Here is a 22,885-nt window from a genome sequence, read left to right on the forward strand (position 1 = left end):
TTATCATTTAGTATCTACCGCTCAACAGTGACGTGGAAAAATATTTCTAGGAATACCTTTCCATCGATGTATTTCGCATCCACTAGCATATACTTATGTTAAATTATTAAATAAATTTGATTGGCATTTCAATACATTTGCTTAGTCAAAAGATTTTGTTTTAATTATATAATATATAATACATAAAACCATGTATAGCACATAGGTACATATAAATATTTTACAAATTATAAGTATTTATTAATAACGAAAAGAGTATAATGTTTATTTCGATAGGTAAATCGTATACCTATTATAGATGGAAATTAGAAAAAGGAACTATTAATATATTAGTTTAAATGACTATGATAAAACGAAAAAGAGTAATTAAGACCATTTTATCAAAATACTATTGTGAACAACGATCATTTAACACGACGGTACTGGTTTGCCACAAACTATGAAAATCTAAATTTTTTAAATTTGAAATTCATTTGATATATTTTTATATATTATGCTGAATATAGCTCTGGTTTCATTTTGATAGTATTTCCACGTAACTGTATAATTTATTGTGTAGTATGTACGGATAAAATAATATAATCCTCTGTAGGTACCTATGTTAACACTTACATTTTACAGATTTTAAAACAGATTTTATGTATCGTGTGTACGTAATATTATACATACGTAGTTACAGGTACCACTGGTACCAGGTACGTCAAATGCTAAAATAAAGATAAATTATAGTAAAAAAATGTATCAACTAAATTACTTATTTAAAAAAAAAAACGAAATTTCGTGTATGAATAATATGTATTGATGATAAAAATGATATTCGTAAATGCTAACAATATGAATTCAACTTGACGTTAAATATTATTTTGTGATTCATTGAATCAACTTAAACAGTTGTTAGTTATACTGTAACCGTTTACAGTTTGCTATGTGCATTTGAGAGTAAAGATAGAAACAGTAAATATATAAGAAAATGATAAACATAACTGAATATTATTATTATGTAATACTACTTAATTTCTTTGCGTGGATATTATAATATCATGTGTCTTTTTATTGTACCTATGTAACGTAAAATTGGATTAAGTGCATTCATACTAAACACCTAAAACTACAAGACAAGTATTACATGTTTAAATATTAGGTACCTAATGTGTATAGAATATCATCTATTTTTTAACTTATGCTACTTTTAACAGTATTGTAAGATTTTTAGAGACGTAATAAGTAACAAATAACAAATACAAAATCTTATTCATATATATATATTAATATGCCGTGTTATAAGCTATCATTGGTTGTATGACATGAAATTATATATATAAACTAAGTCATGAATTTTGAAACTCTATAATAACGCGATCTTTTTTTACATTCGACTGATCGACGTAATTGACCAATAACAGTCACGCGAACTTATTTACAATACTTCAGAGTATTTAGACATAAAGTATTATAGAACTGCTTATTAGTTTTTTTCTAATTATACCTAATAAGTAATATTATATTAAATTACGATATGTTATGATATTGCATACAATTTGTTTAACATTGTTATCAACAATATGATATTGATATTGCTGTACATTCTATGTGTTGTACGTACGTTATATAATGTATCGTACGTACTTTTATGTCCAATAATTAAATAAAAATATCTCATAAATATTATTGTTTATGGTTGAATATAAGTGTTCGAAAGAAAAGATAAGTAATCGTTGTATACTAGTTATTATGATAAAAAAAAAAACAAATGCAATTAATTATACCGTCTTATGGGTAATTTAAATTACAAAATACAGATGAAAAGAATTATACATTTTTAAATTTGTGTTAACCCTGAAATTGTTTATGAAATACTATAGATTGACTTCAATACTTGACATGGTTATTACTGGTAATTTTAAAATATCCATTCATTAAAACAATTATTTTAAAGAAATATAATTGTAGTTATTCGCTGACTTTATGTATGGGATTTACAACACGCTATACATTTTTTTTTTGTCATTTAGAAAACCCCACCAAAAATGACAGTGAATTTATCAAGGATAACTAATATTTTATCCACTTTAAATTTAATGAAAACAGTTAATGCTAATACAGTTTTAACTTTTGTGTGTATTGAGTTAGTTGTATTCTGTGTTTTTCTTATAATGTTTGTGTCCACTTCCAGTTGGTGGATAAATATAATAACACCGTGTCTACTAGTTTTTACGATTATTTATTATTTTTGTACTTCGACATTTAGTAAATGGGACAAAATCAAAGTGCCTTATGTTCAGCCAATTCCACTATTCGGCAATTTCTTCTATGTAGCTTTTGGAATGCAACACCCCATAGATTTCTACAGGAAAATTTACTATGAGCTGGCTGGTAACAAATACGGAGGTTTATTTCAGATGAGAACCCCGTATTTGATGATCCGCGACCCGGAAATAATAAACAATGTGCTTATCAAAGACTTCTCAAATTTCCCTAATCGCGGTATTTACTCAGATTTCTCAGCGAATCCCCTATCAAACCACCTATTTTTTATGGAAAATCCACAATGGAAATTAATCAGGAAAATATTGAGTCCAGTGTTCACTTCAGGAAAACTCAAGCTAATGTACGATCAAATCAAAGAGTGTGGCGACGAACTTATGAGAAATATCCATAAGAACTTAATGAAAACCGACAATAAAATAGAAGTGCGAGACATTTTAGGAAAATATTCAACGGACGTCATCGGCACTTGCATTTTTGGCCTGAAATTAAACGCCGTAAGCGACGATAATTCTACGTTTCGGAAGTACGGGAAGTCTTTATTTGTTCCGTCACTGAGAACACATTTAAGGGAATTGAGTTTGATGATCAATCCTACTCTGTTGAATATCCTAAAGTTTAAGGATTTCCCAGCGGATGCAACTGAATTTTTCCATTCAGCATTTCACGAAACGATAACATACAGGGAAAAAAACAACATAGTCAGAAACGATTTTGTTCAAACCTTGATACAGGCGAGAAACGATTTGGTTTTGAATAAAAATATACCTCAAGGAGGTAAACGTGTTTCTTCCCGAAAACTTATAAATAATTTATGTGAATTTAATTTTATTTGTTATTAGAAAGATTTTTAGAATCACAAATTGTTGCCAATGCATTTGTTATGTTTGCTGCTGGATTTGAAACCGTATCTACTGCTATGAGTTTTTGTTTATATGAGTTAGCGTTAAAGAAGCATATCCAAGACAAAGTACGCGAAGAAATTAATTTGAAATTATCGAAAAACAACGGACTGATTAATAACGATTTGCTGATAGAACTTAATTACTTAGATATGGTTTTAGCAGGTAATAATTGTTTAAATAATACATTATTTTTATTATTTACCTGAGTCAATCAAGAAATCTATTAATATTACAATCATATATTTTTATTCTAATGTTTGGTGTTTGAGTAGAGTTCAGAAAAGTTTTTTATGGCCTCAATCAGCTTATTGGAAAATAGGACACGCTGTGATATTTACTTAATGAAGATAATTAAATTGTGTTCAAAAACATTATTTGAATTGTTATTAAATAATTTTTTTTATTTAGTATTGATTTAAATATGTAACATATATTTTAATTCTTTAATTTTTAGATTATTTTTTTTGACCAGAATAAGTATTTTTAGGTATTCTTATTTATAAAATATATAATATTAATGATATTAAGTGATTGTTTTTAATAACAAAATTATTATTAAATAATTTTAATATTTATTGTTTAGGAAGCTTTAAAATTTGAATTGTCGTACATAAATTAAATCTATAACACTGAGATTTTTTAATTTAATGATTTATCATAATATACAAAATATATTAACACATATATCAAGATTAGCGAAGTCCCTAAATTCAAAATCAAACTCATAATATAGAATGTATTATTAATTTTGAGTTGCTATTTGTATTTATTTTTTACATTATTTTGATCATTTTTACCTATTTATTGTTTTTCTTGAATACAAAAATTGAATCATGAAAATGTAATTATATAAATATTATGTTTTTTAGAAACACTCCGTAAGTATCCTCCGACCTTTGCTTTATTCAGAAAAGCATCACAAACATATCACGTACCAAACGATTCATTAACTATTGAAAAGGACCAAAAAGTTATAATTCCTATTTATTCACTGCATTACGATCCAAAATATTTCACGGATCCTGAAGTATTTGATCCAGAAAGATTTTCAACCGAAGAAAAAGCTAAACGTATAAGTGGTACTTATCTTCCATTTGGCGATGGACCTCGAATATGTATAGGTATATTATTAAAATAATCATGTGAAATACCTATATTTTATCGGATATAAAAAATGTATATTTATTTCAATAGGAAAACGTTTTGCCGAGTTGGAAATGAAATTGGCTTTAGTTGAGATTCTAACTAAATTTGAAGTAGAACCATGTGAAAGAACTGAAATTCCTATACGATTTAGTAAAAAAGCAATAATAACAATGCCAGAAAATGGTATTTGGCTAACATTTAAAAAAATTACTAACTCATAATAGACAATAAGTAAGTGATTTTGTCAATAAAATTTGTTATCAATTTGTTAATTTTTTTAATTTAAATTTTAATATTTTTCGAATTATGGTTGTACATTCTTAGTTTTAACATAATTGTATGCTTTATTTAACAACTTTAATACAACTTGTCAAACTATTCGCTTGATAAATTTATTTTTCTAGTACCTAATATATAATAGGAACTCAATATTTTATAAATGTCTGAAAACATAATAACAACCAGATCTTACTGAACACTTCCATAGTTCCTGTTTTAAAGTAGTTAACAGCTAATATATATAAAACACATTCAAATGTTAAACAGATGAAATTTCATGTATTTTTATTAATAAAAATCTATTAATATTTTATCACATTATTTAAAATAAATATATGATTATTACTACGTAATGTGAAAATTAATGTGATATAAACACGTCACATCAATTTGAAAATGTTCATCTACCTTATTATTATATAGATACAATTATCGGATTTTATATGTCAACTTTGGACTTGATTATTTTTACCTTAAACCGCGCAATATTTCAATATCTAAAACAATTAAGAAATTACAATTTTTAATTTTTTTTTAGAACTATAGACTTAAAAATAACTAAATTTTCAACTTAAAAACATCAATCATTTCTTAAGATATTGTTTGGTGCAGGTTAGTAAAATCACCTTGCAGTATATAATAATAATTTTTAAATTCGTATAAATGCGTTTTAATATCACCGCTATTTGTCTGTAGTATGATCATTTCGCACGTGGAAGGTACCGCCGTACACACAGGGATTAAAAACGGAGATTAAAAATAAGACCGAATAGAAAAACTACATATTCAGTAAAGATAACGCAATCCAACCGACCACTGGCGCAGCCATTATCAACGATCCGTGCATTGACGGTGTTTATTTAAGCTTTATATGCCACCGCTCGCTGTATATGTATATGGGGCTACACGAGACTTAAAAATAAATCTAGCACTATATACTCATAAAATATATGTATAATACATATATACACATGTATAGATGGACATATATGTGTGTATTCTCCAAAAACGAAAAACATTAATCCTCGGCAGGTTTTCCATTTAAGAGCATCGGAAAGTCATTAATTTTTTATAGAAAACCCATCGGCCGAAAATAAATCGAGATACGTGTACACTATGTTCTATATACAACCGTCGAGAGTAATGTATAAACCGTACACATTATTATATTTAAACCCACGAACGTTTTGGTTTCTTACGATTGTTTTATTTGATTAACTGCAATAATATTTATTATTTTTACAACTACCCAACGTATTTGTCACAAAAATAAAAACAAATACGTTTATGTATAAATACTCACAACGACATTAATTATGACGAAATATTATAATTATTAATTTTTACCTAAATAATAAATAATAATAAAATATTTATTGTAATAGGTAACTAATAATATATTATTTTGTACTATAATTTATTATAGTGCACGAAAAATTATTAATGAAATTTTTTGATTTTTCAACTTAAAATTTGATTTTGTATGGAAAATTAGATCTAGTTTGTACTTTAAAATTTTAAAAAGGTCAAAATTAAAAACTAACTTTTTTTTATAATTGGGTTCTATAAATTATAGAAAATTTAATACAATATTAAAAATAAGTTGTACTTATATATATATATGTAAAAAAAAAATATATTGCCATGATATTTTTATATGTATTAGATGTTAGAATTACTATACTTTTCTTTTCATATCAAGTTTTAAACATTTGATTCAAGATTCTCATGAATAGTTCATACTGAACCATGAAATCTAAAAAAATGTATAGACAATTATTTTTATGGACATATTAAGTTAAAATTTAAATAAATAATAATAATAATTATATAAATAATGATGTTAACTGTTGTGTTATAATTTAAAAACATTATGCATGAGGAATTAAGGATTTAAAAATTTTATTATATTATATTATTATGAATTTTATTATACGGATTGACATTTTTGATTTATTTTAAAATATTTTCACTTTTTACGGTATTTACTGAAAGTTTTCATTAACTTTTGAGATACATATGGTATAAATACAGTTTATTATTATAATAAATGCTATATTTGAAAAAAAATGTATACCTATCAATCTACCGTAATATTAAAACAAAAATAAAATATGACTTTAATAGCTGTATCAAAAAACATATTATGATATATACTGAACAATAAAGGTTCACAGACCGTTTCCTTTCAGAATCGTTTTAGTATACAATGACGTATCATTGAATTCAAATTTAACACATCCATAACAGTGACCTACTCAACACCTAATGTACAAGCAGAGTGGTACCATTTACATACTTTTTTATATTTAGACATTTTAAGTTTGAATTGATTAGAACAATCGAATATGCAATATTAAAAATGTCGATAAAAGTAAATAACTAGTTTATAAAATGATCTACCTATTAATATCTGTCTTGCAGTTTTGTCATTTCGCTTTTCAACACTATGGGATCACTATAATAGCGACCCACTCGACACCTAATGCACAACAGATCGATACCCACTTATCTACCTTTCTTACCATTACATTAGTTAGGAATCTACAGAAGTACTACAATACATTATGTATACAAATGTTGGGTTAAAAATGTCAATACCTACTTATGAGACATTTTATCAATAGGTAGTAATATTTTAAAAGTGAGTGAATATTTGATAATTGCAATGTTTTGTTTGAATAAAATTATATTATTGTTCGATGAAAATTAATTCAGTATACTGCAATACATACAAAATAATATGATAATATATATATTTATATATATTATATAATTTAAAGTATAATTCAATTTTTAAAAATAAAGTAGTTTATTTTTATCAATAAATAGTAGTTCGATATTTTTAATATTTCTGTTTTCACATTATAAATAGATTTCTTTGCGTGTAAATTACTCAATTTCATAATTGTTTTATCAAGTAAATCCAACCGTAAACGAAATTTTAGAATCTTAAGCATTGATGTCATATGCGATCTGGAATTAAAAAAATAACTAATTTATTATACTGAATATTGTACAATATAATAGTATTTAATAATACTTTTGGTTAAACGAATAAATAAGTCATGGTTAATTATATAAGTACACTATGTATTTAAATGTATTTTATCGCGACCGAAATAGATAAAGTATAGTTGCTTACATACTAACAACTGCCAATTGCCCGGAAGACATTAATACACATGGTTCGTTGAAATAATATTATATAATAATCTTTCCTCGAAGTAAACCAATATTGCGTATTCGTAGATACTACGCGTGGTAGGTGTTGCAGTGACATTTGCAATATGTAATCATGTAGAGCTAACCATATGTATTGTAAATAATATGCACTATAGTGAATTCATATTAAATATCATTTTATTTATGTAAAAGTTTATTTTTATGAGTTACAATATAGTCTAGGGATTCATTGTTTATGTAAGTTTGTGACTCGATGTGTTTATTATTCTAAAATATTTACACCATCTATATCACACTAAACTATATATATCGAGTCTGAGTCTCTCATTGTGATGAAGTATGTTTATACATTCATTCAAAAGGGTATAAAATGAATAATATTTTTTAACGCATTTCGGTTAAATAGATTAATATAATAAAGAAAAACCTGGCACGAGTAGATATATATAATTTTTTTATAACGGTTGCTTAAAAATATTTCTATGTACATTATATTATTATGAATAAGCTATATGTTAATGTGTTATGTGTTGGTTGTAAATTATTTATGATACATAATATAATTTGTATGCTATAAAAAATTATATTATAAAGAGTAGGTATAGGTTATATTTATTAAGATATACTTATAATATTATTCAGCACGTGAAATCATGAAATTTAGTGAAGAAAAAAATAGTTTTACTGTCATATACCACCTATATAAGAGGATAAAACGAGAAAGATAAAAACTTATAGTATACGGACATCATAATATAAGGTCCAGTACAGTATAAAATAGATTTATAAATCAAATTCTACACACAAACACATATATTTATAAAATTAATCAAACACATTTATTGATAGTGATAAATAATGAATTTCTAACAACTTTTGCTGTTAAACATTATTTTTTACGCATTTGTTTAAAATATATCATGTAATAATATCTTAATTATATTATAAAAAAAGATTTTGTGTTTTATATTCCACATATGTTGTATGTTTAAATATTTAAAATTACAGACATTAAATTTCATGATGCTAAGGAGCGTGAACCTCGAGTTACACGAGAGTAACCACCAGGATGGCGGATAGAGTAATCCTCAGATGGAAGGTGAGCAAAGCGAGCAGAGGCCGATCCTCCTATTGTATTTAATGCTATCCTATTATTTTTAATAACGTATACCTTGCCTAGTTATTTTAATTTTATATCACTTTTATTACTACCTATTAGACAAGAAAATCTGAAATAATTATACAGACAATGGGGTTTGTTAGGCGAAGGCCCGACATACTCTTTATATTTTTTTTTATGGCCACCGTTACTCCGCAATTCCGGTTACGCTCGTAGTCTCGCGGAAATACGTCGAATTCGCGAGATCTCTTGTTTTCGATTAGACGCGTTTCGAACCGCACAACTATTATTTCGGTCCGAGCGGATTACCGCGGCTTAGTGATACGGCGCAGATGAGCATTCGGCCTTAGACGCACATAAAATACACAGATATGAACACAAACGTCTTGGCAGCAACCGCGCTTTTTGTTTGAATACGCGGCTGTAGGGCGCGTCGGTCACGCCTAAAGATAAAACTAATCTCTCGCCCGGGCCGCCATCCATCGCGACCCGCATAAAACAAACAGGCGTGAGATTCGGATAAACAATAAGAGCACATCAAAACAGTACGATATTATTATTCATCATATCACCATCATTAGTTATTGCGGTACGAGAGTTACCCGTTTCGCGGACCACGGACGACTTGTTCGATAATCTGCACGAGGCGGTCTCCGCAGTCGTTGTACGCCGCACGTTTGCGCCTTATTGGAGTGCCTATCACCGACTGCAGTAGTAGACGTAACGATAGTATAATAATTTTAAATCGTCGACAACGACGGAAATTCGCAAGATTTGCTCGAGTCCAAAATCGACGGCTGCAGCGCGACATGCACCGCGGTCTGTTGCTGTTGCACTTCCACGTCCGGCGTGTTCCGGACCCGGGTTCCGGCGCCGCAGGTCCTTCGTCACCCAAGCCAGGAGCGTTATTTGCGTCGAGGAAACCGGCTAGAGATGTCTTAAACCAGCCGACCGTGGCTCTAGCACACCGAAAACTTAAAATGGTACCGATGGTGGCTTCATTTCGACCGTAGTCGTCACTTCATCACAATGTTATTTTAGTTCGGACGATCGGGAGCTATACTGGACGGCGGACAAACCCCGGCGGCGATTGGGAAGACGAAATATATGAACTGATTAATAACCGTCGTCATTTGTGATGATTATAATGATGATATTATAAGAGAGACGTGCGCCGAATATACAATATTATGTATTCGTGTTATTTGGATATCGACATCGTCGCTTTTGAATCCATAAAATCGAGGGACAAAACGTATCAACAAAAACCATTTACATGCACATTTTACTTGTTTAAGGTAAATTATAAAACAACGGCTTTATTTTTAAAGTTTAGTTATTTTATATGACTGAAATTTGATTTCGATAGAACATTTATTATTGTATTGATTTTATAAAGAAATTTTTATAGAAATATCTATAATTAGGCGCAATATCAAAATTTATTTCTATACCCAACTGATGAACCCTCATAAAAGTCAAATACATACTTCTCGAATGCCAACAGTACGCCAAATTAAAACACAAACATTAACTATCAGAATCCCTACAAGAAATCCCAGCACTGAAGAAAAAAGTCAATACACTAAACAAATTTAGCTACTCAACTAACAACCAACCACCATCTACAAATTAAACTAAAATATTAAAAATAAATGTAAATATATTATAATTGTATCGGTTAATAATATCGTAGTTAATACCAAAATTATACTGTAAAGACTAATATTATTAAAAAACATAACATAATACGAGACGTTTTTTTATTTTTGAAAAAAGTCCAGTCTAATTATTTTTAAATGATTTTTTTTTAAATTTAAAATATAAAAATAACTGAGAATAAATCTTACAATTATTTTTAAAGCAGTTAAGTTATTATATTTTATTAATCACCTTATTATTTACATTTTTGACTGCAAAATTAATGGCGTTAAACGGCGTAGTGTATAGGCAATATAGGTACATTTTACTGAACAATATTCTTTTCAAAATGATAATATTATTTAGTGATTATATATTTTTGGTTTAGAATATTATAAACTACTGAATTTAAACTGCCGCAGTATAATTTTCAAACGGATATACATGAAATTTAATAGATATTATGTGAACCCTAAAATATTTAAGCTCGGAAATACATGTACTATATTATAAAAAATATTCATTTCTAACTAAATTTGTGTTTTGCACTATACATAATGTTATAAATTTTTTTCTAATCCAGTTGGTCAGGTGGTTCCAAGAGGGGTCCTAAATATTTTATATTTGGAATTGAAAATATTACGCGAACCATATAATATAGTGTTTTTGAATATAATAATGAATATATTATATGAGTCCAGAGCAATACACATTTGAAGTACATTTTATTCAATATCATATTTTTTTTAGATTTTATTAGTATCGCATCATTATTAATAATGATGTGTGTTTTTCGTCTATCACTATTCATGTTTTGGAAAAAATGCTTACATTTTTTAAAAACTATAAGAAAATATTAGGCACGATAGAAATGTTTACATAAAAAAAGTTTCCGACAAAATCGATTTTGTTTTAGTGTTGTAATTAAAAAATAAACTTTGAACGTATAAAAATTTCACTAAACATTAAAAATCGATTTTTCTTGACATGATATAATTTTTGAATTAATTATTGATATTTGGAATTTCGATTTTTTTTTATTTATTTCAATGAAATTAATATTTTTTAGTCAAACAGTATACAGATTTAATTCATAATACCTCATAAGTGATTATTTTTAGTAGAGTTGAAAAAACATTTTAGCATTCTCATATATTTTTTATACGCATAAGTAATTATTTTTGTTGGATAAAAAAAATTATTAGGATTTTTTCCCTATTTAAGTTGTTTAGTTATCATTTAACAATAAAATCTTGATATACGACAATTGAAGTACACAATTCATTTTTCAAAATATTTTTATTATAATTTTAAGCGTTAAAGATATTTGGAATTTTATAATTTATTTAGTTTTAAATGCTATTAGCGATTTTTTCAGCTAAAAACCTGTAAGTTGTAAAGCAAGAATCGTATTTGTATATCAGTTTTCTTAAAGCGATTGAAAAATATCAAAAATGCATAATGTCAATCAATTGATTTTATACGAGTTTGAAGTTATAAATTATTATTTATTTAGTTTCACAAAATTGTCAAACTCACGCATATTAAAACCATATTATTTTGTCTAAAAACTGAATAGCTTAATAACTTTATCCAAGAATTTATTGAAAATTGAATACACGGTTCCTATTATAACATTCACTTATGTAATGAATTATAAGTATACAATATTCAATATTATTATAATTATATAGTCAATGATAGTTTTTTATATGTCATTATATTGATATATAAATATATAATATAATAATATTTGTTACTAAATATTAAATTGTTACCGTTTTTTTTTTTTTTTTTAATCAGTGTATAAATATTAATTTGTTTTGACAATAATAAATAAGTTTATTTTTAAAAATATTGTCTAATTATTAGTTGTTTGTATTTTTTAAAAATCCATGTTTCTAATTTGCTTGTAAATTCTGCTAAATTAAACTAATTATTAATAACTATGAATATTTTATTTTCCATAGAATGCGACATAATGTTGTTGTTCTGTATTTGAAAATGTCAAATGATAAAATATTGAGAGTGATTAGAACAATAATTATCATACAATGGGTATAAAAATTATTTAAATTTTTTATTATTTATCTAAAATTTATTCTAAACAATTTATATTAAATTATATAAATTTATTGAATAAATAAAATAATATCAATAATTTTACATTTTAGTAAATAAGTAGAAATTATTACATTATTATTTTTATAAATAATATTTCTTTTTATTATTAAATAATATAAATTCTAAACAATGTAAGATATTACATTTTTAACGATAAATAAATAAAACGCGGTTTATTTTTTGTCATGATTATTTATAATTTTTCACTTTTATGTATATAATCTTTAATGCATGCGATTTGATAAATCGTACGAATATCTCTTGTACATAATTTTGATATATAAGTTAAACGTTTTACGTTATAGTACAACATTTTATGTCATGACAAATTCAAGGTAATTTTGTTGTACAAAAGATAAATGGAATGTGTATTCTCCAGTGACATTTGATTTCACCGATTTATGTTTATTTTATATATTTATCGTAAATAACAAAAACAAATCGTCGTAATATCAATTATACTTGCGTTTTAAAGTAAACAGATTATTAATTTTAACTTTTTTGATTCAGATACTCATCTTGTTTTATGTAGTATTTTTTTTTTACTTAGTTTTTATATACTCGATTAATAATCATTATTTAAAGTCTTACAAAGTGCTCGCTTGTCCAATTTAATTGTTTATCGATTTCATCGTTTTCCCCTCAAATGGGTCACATGAACCAAAAATGTAACCACGTTAAATGCAATTAACTGTGATTTATGGGGCTCAAGAACTTTTACATGAAACTTTTTATTGTATCATTTTAAATTTTCACCCTGTTCGTCGATCTGAAGTGGTTCTATCTGCTTGGCTGCACATAATCTTAACTACAAAAATATTTTGAACACGTACTTCTAACTATCCTTAAACCCAATGATCAAATAAAGTTTATTTATTTCAGTCCTTAAATCGTATAAATAAATAGTGAATGTTGAAAGACATATATTGTGTATGTTATAATTATTATACGCTTTACAATCTAAACGAAGCAAACATGGAATCTATTGATTTTGTAATTATGTTTTTTTTTATTTTTTTTTATTTTGGGTGAAAGTATACTTTTAAACTTTACTTTTACTTTTTCTTAGATTGGTATATAGCAATTGGTACTACTAAATTGATGTCTGAGACCTCGTGTTGGGTATTCATTTTACTTTGACTCACTTTAGTGGATGTAGGTAGAATGATATATTACAAATCAATAATACATTTGATAAATTATATAATTATGTAGTAACATTTCAATCTATTTGATAGGAGGTTGTAGGTTAAATCTGCACTCGCTGAAACTTCTTTAGATATTTCCGATCGTTTAAAGTGATTTTCCTTCGCATTTCGAGATACTATTAAAACATAAAAACTTCAAATTATTAAATAATAATCATCTTCTACATAAAAAAGCCTTTGCGTGAAATAATAATTACATCGCTGTAAATCTTATTTCACTCGGAATACATTCTAAAACCTTTAGATATTATCCATTTTTCATTTAGAACATAATCCATGGAGTAAATAGTAAATATACATAAGTAGATTTCTTCGAATAAATAGTTTGGAAGAGTAGCATAGTAGTTGTCTGGTTAAAATATTACTAAATCGAAAAAACAAAAGACCTAAGTATGAACGATAGAAAAAAAAAATCGTCGAAATTACAATCATTATCGTGTACTTTTATTATTTATAATTTTGAATATTACACGGTTATTAGAACTCACGAATAGAAATGAAACTTTTAAAAGTGAAAAAGAACATGTCAATTATAGACATATCATTTATACATTAATTATACTGTATCGGAACGTCCTTGAGTCATGTGAAGATGTTCGGTGAGCTTATAATAATCATAATGTGATATTTATTACACAGAAATAATTGTGTTGTGTATTCAGCCGAAGGACGTTTAATAATAAAAAATAACTGAAAAAAGTTTGTAGGTATAGGTATTGTTTGATATACACGCATGTATAAATACGATGCATATAAAAATTTAATTGAAGATTAGTGGCGCTACCTTTGACGCGTTACTAATCTATGGTATACGATTACACGTGTATAGCCAATTGAATAATACGAGTCAACAGAACGGTCGACAGTCGTCCGGCAGACGTTCGTTCGAACAGTAAAATTGATTTCGCATGTCTGTCTTCTACCCAAAGCGATAATGTTTGAATTCGTCTACGAACTGTTCGACCTGAAAATGCTATTGGTCACCGCGTTTCTCGGTGCCATATACATGTACTCCACCTGGACCCACAGCCACTGGTCCAAGCTGGGCATATCCAGTCCGTCGGCGCCGGTGCCGTTGTTCGGGCACGCGATGCCCTCCATGATGGGCCGGATGCACTTTATGGACGTGCTGCACAGCCTTTACCGGCAGCTGGGCGACCGGCGGTTCGGTGGCATTTATACGATGCGAACGCCGCAACTGCTCGTCAAAGACCCAGAACTAATAGGTATGTACATCGAGCGTGACTTGCGCGAGACTACTCTATAATATGATATAGTCGATTGGCGATTGTAATTTTGAATTTATATAGACTACTTGCAATACAAGTCGGTGTATACATTTCTTGATTTTTAATGAATATTAATGAAATCTCCATCTCCTAGAAATTATCACAGTTTTTTGAACAACTATTTTTTTTTGCTTTTAATCATATTAAAAAAAATCTTATAAACATTATATTACTGTAGTTAAGGCGAGTGAGCCGAGAGATGGATACATAAGCACGGATTTTGTATCTCATCCAAATTGTGTCCTTTTATTTTTACACACAGTTTTTTGAATTTGAACGAACTTAAAGTACAATGACGGTGATTTGTTGTGTAAGAACTTATTTTTAGAGATTAACACTGTTGGTAAGACTATTAACTACGTAATATTTTAATCATCTTATTAGTGTACACATTAAATTATCATTTAAAATGGAAGTTGTATCAAGTAAACATATTATAATTATGATTAATTGTAAGAATATTATTATACATCAGAATAATCAATTTTAACTTAAATGTTATCTCATTATTAATATGATTAACATAGTTTTAATTTCATTAAATAGTGATATTGTAATATACATTATGTTTGCACTTTGTCTTATCAGTTATTCTAAGATTGATATGAGTTCCCTGAAATTATTATTATTATTATTATTTTCAGTTTATCAATCTCATACTGTTAATTTGTTATTTAGTTCTTTTTTTAATATTTTAAAAATGCTTTAAAAAAGTTGGCGGGAAAATGGTATAATTTTTAAATAAATATTTCATAAAATTTTTGAGTGGTTCAGAACTAAATAATATATTATTAATATTTAATTTGTTGCTGATAATCAATAAGTTTTAATTTACAAATAACAACATGAGGTAATCGTTTTCCAATGACTAACATCACAATTCAGTAATTAATAGAAGTTATATAACTGTTAAAAATTTGATCTGTCTTCATATATTATTGTTCCAATAAATATTATTATCATTCCTTAATTAATCATCATCGCGTATATCGGTAATTGTCAGTTATGTAAACTGTTCACAGAACCATTGTTCATTTATATTCTGTAAACATAATTAAATATAATAATATTTTTTGTAATCGATCTTCAAAAAAAAGTAGATCATTATTCTGCACTCAAAAGAAAAAAAAAGGTTATCTGTTCCTGATATATACACTGGACATTTTGGGACTTTAGACATTTTTTTTTTAAATAATCTAAATTTCAAATATTCTCTAAAAAACAGCTAGAATACCGATAATTAAATTTATATAAAAATGTTCACTACCTACATTCCAATCATTTTATACTTTGTAAAGTCTAGAGTAACTAGGATGTCACTTTTTTTTTTTAACGAAAGTCTTTTTAATTTTTTGGTTTGTTTTGTTTTTAATCCTTAGGACACATATTGATCAAAGACTTCAACAACTTCACTGACCGCGGGTTATACGCAGGCACACACACGAACCCACTCAACAATAATATATTCTTCACGCGGGGCGAGCGGTGGAAAATAATGCGGCAAAAGCTCAGTCCCACGTTCACGGCCAACAAACTGAAATACATGAACGAACAGGTAAAGGAATGCAGTGACGGTCTGCTATCGACCATCGGCAAGACTCTGGACGACGACGCCGGACGGATCGAAATCCGCGAGATGATGGCCAAATACTCGACCGACGTGATCGGCAGCTGCGCGTTCGGTCTGAAGCTGGACGCCATCAACGATCCGGACTCGGAGTTCCGGAAACACGGGAAAAACGTTTTCCAGCCATCGCTGAGGTCCAAAATCCGAGTGGCGATCATATTCATGCAGCCGTCCCTGCTGAGCATATTTCGCGTGCATCACTACTCGCACCGCACCATCCGATTCTTCCACGACGCGTTTAAGCAGACGATCAATTACCGAGAGAAGCACAACGAAGACCGCAAAGACTTTGTACAGCATTTGATGAAGGCCAGAGAAGATCTGGTGTTGAACCCGAATCTAAAACCCGAAGGTAATCAGTGAGAGAAAATCGCAGACGGTTTATTTTTTCTTTACCTCATACCACGACAAATAATAAGAACGCGTTATCACCATTACAAAATATAATCACGTCGCGTCGTAAATGTATTATAAATGGTTTGAGAGGTTGGGAGATGAACAAAAATATACATGTAACAGTAAAACCATTACTGCCTTTACACTCGTTTGATGTAAGATACCTCAGCGAAAACAATAATAGTGCATGAGAATAATTATAATACAGTTCTTAAAAAAAAGTAGTATCGTAGAATTTGTAACCTGCATATTTGTTCATCACTTATTAAAATTAAATTACTTAATTAATTTTTAAATTAAAATTAAAAACGGATTTAAAAATTTTTCTCAAAAATAAAACATAAATGTTTTTGTGTTTTTTAGAAAAATTTACCGAAATGGATATTGTAGCAAACGCATATATTCTATTTATCGCTGGTTTCGAAACAGTATCTACATCAATGAGCTTTTGCATGTACGAATTAGCGTTAAGAAAAGATGTCCAAGATAAAGTTCGAAAAGAAATATTGGAAGTTAAAGCGAAGTATAATGGACAAATGAATAGTGAATGTCTTAACGAACTTCATTATATGGGCATGGTGATTAAAGGTAAGATAAAGTGAATTTTTTATTTAATTTTCAAATCGAAGAAAAATTATTAATCCGAGCGTTATACTGAATTTAAATTATATGTTCATGTAGTTAGATGTCGTAAATATTGACTAAAAATCTTTTCACATTTATTGACTTTTGAAATATTTTTTTTTTGTGTTTTATATCTCGATGTGGAATAATTTATTTAAGATGTTAGTAATAATATTATTTTCATTTTTTTTTTAACTTTTGAACATTTAATGATCTAGTACGTTAAATATTTTATAATCAAAAACTATGGCTCTTGAACAATATTTTATAATTAGTATATAATATTTTACAGCAGTACCATCTGTGTTATTATGCTAAAAGCACAATAATTATTTAAATCTGTAATAAAATCATAGAAACAAATTTCAAGCATATGCAGAAAATTTAGCGATAAAAAAATAGGGTATCACGTAAATTTAAATAATTGGTTTTGTATTTTCATACAAAATTAATTTATTTTTATAGATTTTACACACTTGAATAATAAAAATGAGTGCTTTTATGTTTGATTATGATTACCTGTCAACAATTTAGACAAATATTAGATTCATATCATATAGCTCGTAAATTATAACCTTCATGGTATGATATGTAAAGGTAATATAATTATAATTATTTTGTATTATTGTTTTACATGAAATCGATATTAATTATTGTATCGATTACGTTTTTAGAAAATAAAATGGCTGTTATTTTAATTCGATATAAAAATTACATCAAAATATTAATTACGTATTTATAGTAAAAAATAATTTTAAACAAATTCAAGTAGGTACATTCGTATAATGAGAAACTGTAAATCTATGACTCGTTTTAATCAAAATTGTTGTTGATATTTAAAAAAAAATCAAATGTATAGGACAGATGATAAATATAGCATTATAATTAAAGTGTAAGATGATTTATTATCATATTTAAAAACATTTAAAACGGATATATTTCATCAAAATGTTTTTAGTTTGATATTTTATTAAACTACCATACTTATATATATAGAAAAAACAAACACTGACAATAACCGCTGTAAGACTATAACTAAACTTATATAAGTAAAACCGCACGATACCCTTAAAAATCGTTGAATAATATGAGTCTCCTGTATGCTGACACTGCGGTGAAAACTAACCGTCGATTACCTAGTTAGTGTGGACTGATGATATGTGACTTTACATAGCTATACACTGGAAGGTACTATCAGGTGTATATCAGCCTGAGCATAATGAGCGTGAATGAATGATTCAAAAAGAATAATAAATAGCGCTATATGCAGAAAAAATAACACGAATGGATGAGAACAACCTGCCATAAACAGATGGGTATAGTCGTCAGAACTATCTAAAACGAAAAGAAAATATAAAAACCTACTCAAAGAAAGGCATTACGTAAATTAGGACAGACGTGTGAAACAGCTTGGTGACAACATTAGTTTCACATTAAATCATATATAACATATATAAAGTGTAAGCAGTGTTGGAAAAATACTGAGATTAGCCGAAGATTAAAACTGATGATTTCAATAGATATAATAATTCATTTTCAATAAAAAAAGGTTTGAGATTATGTATTATGATTTATATTGATGTTAAAATGAAATAAAATACTAGTCTGTGAAATAAATTATGAATAATGATGTGAAATGAAATTTTGGAAAATTCTGTGGAATATTCCTAAGATCAGAAATTTATCCATACTATATTTTTAGAAAATTATTTTAATATTTTATACGAAAAAATAATTACGCAAGAATAAAATGACTTTTTGGTGATTCCAAAAATATTAATAATTATATAAAAAGTTTAATTTAAGTTTTATACTCAAATACCAGTCGGCAGTGAAGAGATTAACTTTTAAACTTTTGTGAAATAAAATACAGATTTTCCAGTAAGAATTGTCGTACATATATTATATAAATATAAATTAACTTTTTAATCTTATGGGATATTCCCAATGGATAAGTGAATATTTTCGTTATATTTTTTGTTCCCAGAAATGTTCCTTGAAGAATATTGTTAGTGGAATATCACTAACCATTAATAATGATGAAAAATATAATCATTAATTTTAGTTCGCTTCATTTCGAATTATTATTATATTTATTGAAATTTGTAAATTTAAATTATATATTATAAAGATCTTTATAAACTTTAGTCATTGATTTGTGTTGCCTAACACTGTTTGCAGCTGGTCACAAATATAACTAACACCGACAAAGCCCAAATAGTGCATATACAAGTTTAATATAAAATTACCATAGCACCATTATGCAAATAGTAAGCTAAATTAAAAGTATTCGAAATTTATTAAAAAAGTGATCTGTCGAGGACGGCTAAGAAAAAAAAATTACTGTAACTACTTATTAAATGTTTCACGATTGAATTGAATATTATCTATTACTTGGGTAAAATAGAATACAAGTAAATTGTCAATGAAAAAAAATTAAATATTATTAATCGATTGAATAAGACAATGTAATTATTTGAATTAAAGAATTATAGGTATGTCTTAAATTAATTTCACCTTCACAAATGAAATAATAATAATAATTGTTATAATAATGTATTTCTTTTTATTGAGATAATATTTCTTCGAGTTTGCGTTGATAGAGCGCACCATATATATGATAGTGAATTGGTAAAAATAATTTATTCATGTTTATTCAGTTTATATGATATTGCGGATCAATATAAACTAATTATAACATTCAAAACATACATTTAATTTGAATTAATTCGGGAAATCATTTTGTCAAAACATTTATTATATTTGTTTCTGAATACATTATATATGTGACGAAATGTATGGATAGTAATAGATATTATTAAAAAAAAAGAAGATTGAACGTACTTAACAACATTTTAAGGTTAATAACTATAATATTCCTTTTCAAAAAATTTGTTTCAACTGGGACTATCGGGTAGTTTACAGATACGTTAAATTAAATTTTGTTTTAATCGTTTCGTTTTAATTTTCAGAAACATTGAGAAAATATCCTCCATTAGTAACACTAAATCGAGTCGTGACTAAGCCTTATGTAATACCTGGGACACAGATTAAGTTAAAAACTGGTACCAAAATCGTTATTCCAGTACATGCCATTCACTACGATCCAAAATACTACTCTGATCCAGAGGCTTTTGATCCGGATCGTTTTTCAGACGAAAACATACATAATTTGCAACCTAACACATATATGCCGTTCGGAGATGGTCCTAGATTTTGTATTGGTACGTCTTATAATACAGCTTCGTATACATTTTAGAGATGTTTCTAATACACAAAACCAAAGTGCATAAAAATTGTTTTTATTCAATGTCTATAATGGTGTGTTTATGGATTTCAGGCAAAAGATTTGCTGAATTTGAAATGAAGATGGCCTTGTCCGAAGTGTTAACTAACTACGAAGTGATGTCATGTGATAAAACCCAAATTCCCATAAAATATGTTATTGGAAGTTTTGTAAATATACCCGAAAGCGTTTGGTTAAAATTTAGGAAATTGAATACTTAATTTTAAAATAATATAGCGTGTATAAATAGGTATTTATTTACTTTGTATATTGTGTAATCTTGTGACAAAATCTTCTGTATAAGAAATAAAAATACATTTGATTAAAAGAAACTAATTTAATGACAAGTTTGTTTTGAAATAGTGTACAATAAATTATGTGTTTAATAGAATTAATATTACTTATACTCCGAAATCTGAGCTCCGAGAATATTAGTATTCCACCCATTCGTTATGAAAATGAAAAATATTAATACATATTATATTTCAATGTCTATTCACGGAGTAGTTAATGGAAGTCGGTAAGTAATAATAATAATAATAATAATAATAAAAAAATGTATCTATTAATTTTGATTAATTGAGTTTTAGCTATATTGACGATCTCATAAATATCGGCTTATTCCTATTCATATTAAGATCGATGAATAATTATGCAGATAGACGTCACGTCGATTATTAATTATCTATAATTATTCAATCACATCTAAATAGTTGTATATAACCCGTATGTAGGTATTAATTCATCTATTATTAATGGTTTCTAAGTAGTTTAAAGACTACGGATTGCTTGCTTTGTTTAACCATTATACAATATTTACCACGTCGTGTATTACACTATTCTGTATCAGATCTCGACCTTTCGAGTCTATCTCATATGAGTGCGTATAACTCACACGACAAACACACACGAATAGATAATAGCTGGTGTCTACAGGTGTTTGATAATCTATTATATTTTCGAATCTTTTTACAGTTATCTGTATTATCTTTTGGGCAACTAGTCTAAATTTACCGTACAAATATTTTGTTTTGACTTAAACCAGCTCATCTTATTACGGTTTACGATTTTATTACATTGTGGTAAGTATTATAATACGTACATTTTAAAACGGTATAATATAGAAATATAATAAGATTATATTTAGCATCGATATCATTGATGCTTTTAAAAATGTCAAATATGAAGAGGGTATTTGTTACCCTAAGTGCCTCTGCTCCTTCCGCTGTGGATACATTGTTTAAGATGTGCCTTCATGTTGAGAATTTGGATTACTACAACATACTCTTTGTACGTCCTATAATAGCAATTATTATATTCGTATACATTGAAGGGGAACATGACGTGAAGTGTGCTATTTTAAAAATAATAACTATTATTTCTACTTTGATATTATGTAGTTGCACAACATTAGAGTAGCTTGATAAATGTATTTGGAAAGGCTGTACGTGTGATTCTATTCTTTTATTAGCTTTATTATTTTTACTATTACAAGCATAAAATATAGCTTATACAAAAAAAAAAAAATAAATATAATTTACTAGTTTGAATATACTCTCAAACATATTAAATAGGTTAAGTATGATTATCAATTAATATTCCTAGATTAACCGAAAAGATATAAATAAATTACATGAACTCATATTTGCAACAATTAATAATATTACAATTTACATTGTATGTTTTGAATGTTGATAGGACTGTGTACGAGTTGATTCACAGGTACCTGTTACCTGCACCAATACCGTTGAGTTGATTCCCCGGTCATTAAGAGGTGTACAAGTTGATT

At 27.3% G+C, this 22,885-nt stretch overlaps 1 protein-coding gene across 1 annotated transcript; it reads left to right on the forward strand.

Annotated features, from left to right (window-relative positions):
• The first annotated feature begins 2,099 nt into the window (after nt 1–2,099).
• On the forward strand, nt 2,100–21,443 carry LOC132921008 (uncharacterized). The gene is made up of 9 exons (XM_060983802.1): nt 2,100–3,042; nt 3,108–3,332; nt 4,040–4,291; nt 4,365–4,499; nt 14,729–15,100; nt 16,543–17,142; nt 17,550–17,774; nt 20,783–21,034; nt 21,151–21,443. The coding sequence occupies exons 1-9, from the start codon at nt 2,154–2,156 to the stop codon at nt 21,315–21,317; spliced, it is 3,117 nt and encodes a 1,038-aa protein (XP_060839785.1). The 5' UTR covers nt 2,100–2,153; the 3' UTR covers nt 21,318–21,443.
• Nucleotides 21,444–22,885: the final 1,442 nt, after the last annotated feature.

Source organism: Rhopalosiphum padi, chromosome 2, assembly GCF_020882245.1.
Source record: "Rhopalosiphum padi isolate XX-2018 chromosome 2, ASM2088224v1, whole genome shotgun sequence".
Classification (NCBI taxonomy): Eukaryota; Metazoa; Arthropoda; class Insecta; order Hemiptera; family Aphididae; genus Rhopalosiphum; species Rhopalosiphum padi.

What these genes read in the sequence shown, in the direction of transcription:
- LOC132921008 (XM_060983802.1), top strand. Translation starts at nt 2,154, where the DNA reads ATGTTTGTGTCCACTTCCAGTTGGTGGATAAATATAATAACACCGTGT. An exon ending in TAAAAATATACCTCAAGGAG is followed by an intron (nt 3,043 to 3,107) that starts GTAAACGTGTTT and finishes ATTTGTTATTAG; the next exon opens with AAAGATTTTTAGAATCACAA. An exon ending in AATAACAATGCCAGAAAATG is followed by an intron (nt 4,500 to 14,728) that starts GTATTTGGCTAA and finishes ACGAGTCAACAG; the next exon opens with AACGGTCGACAGTCGTCCGG.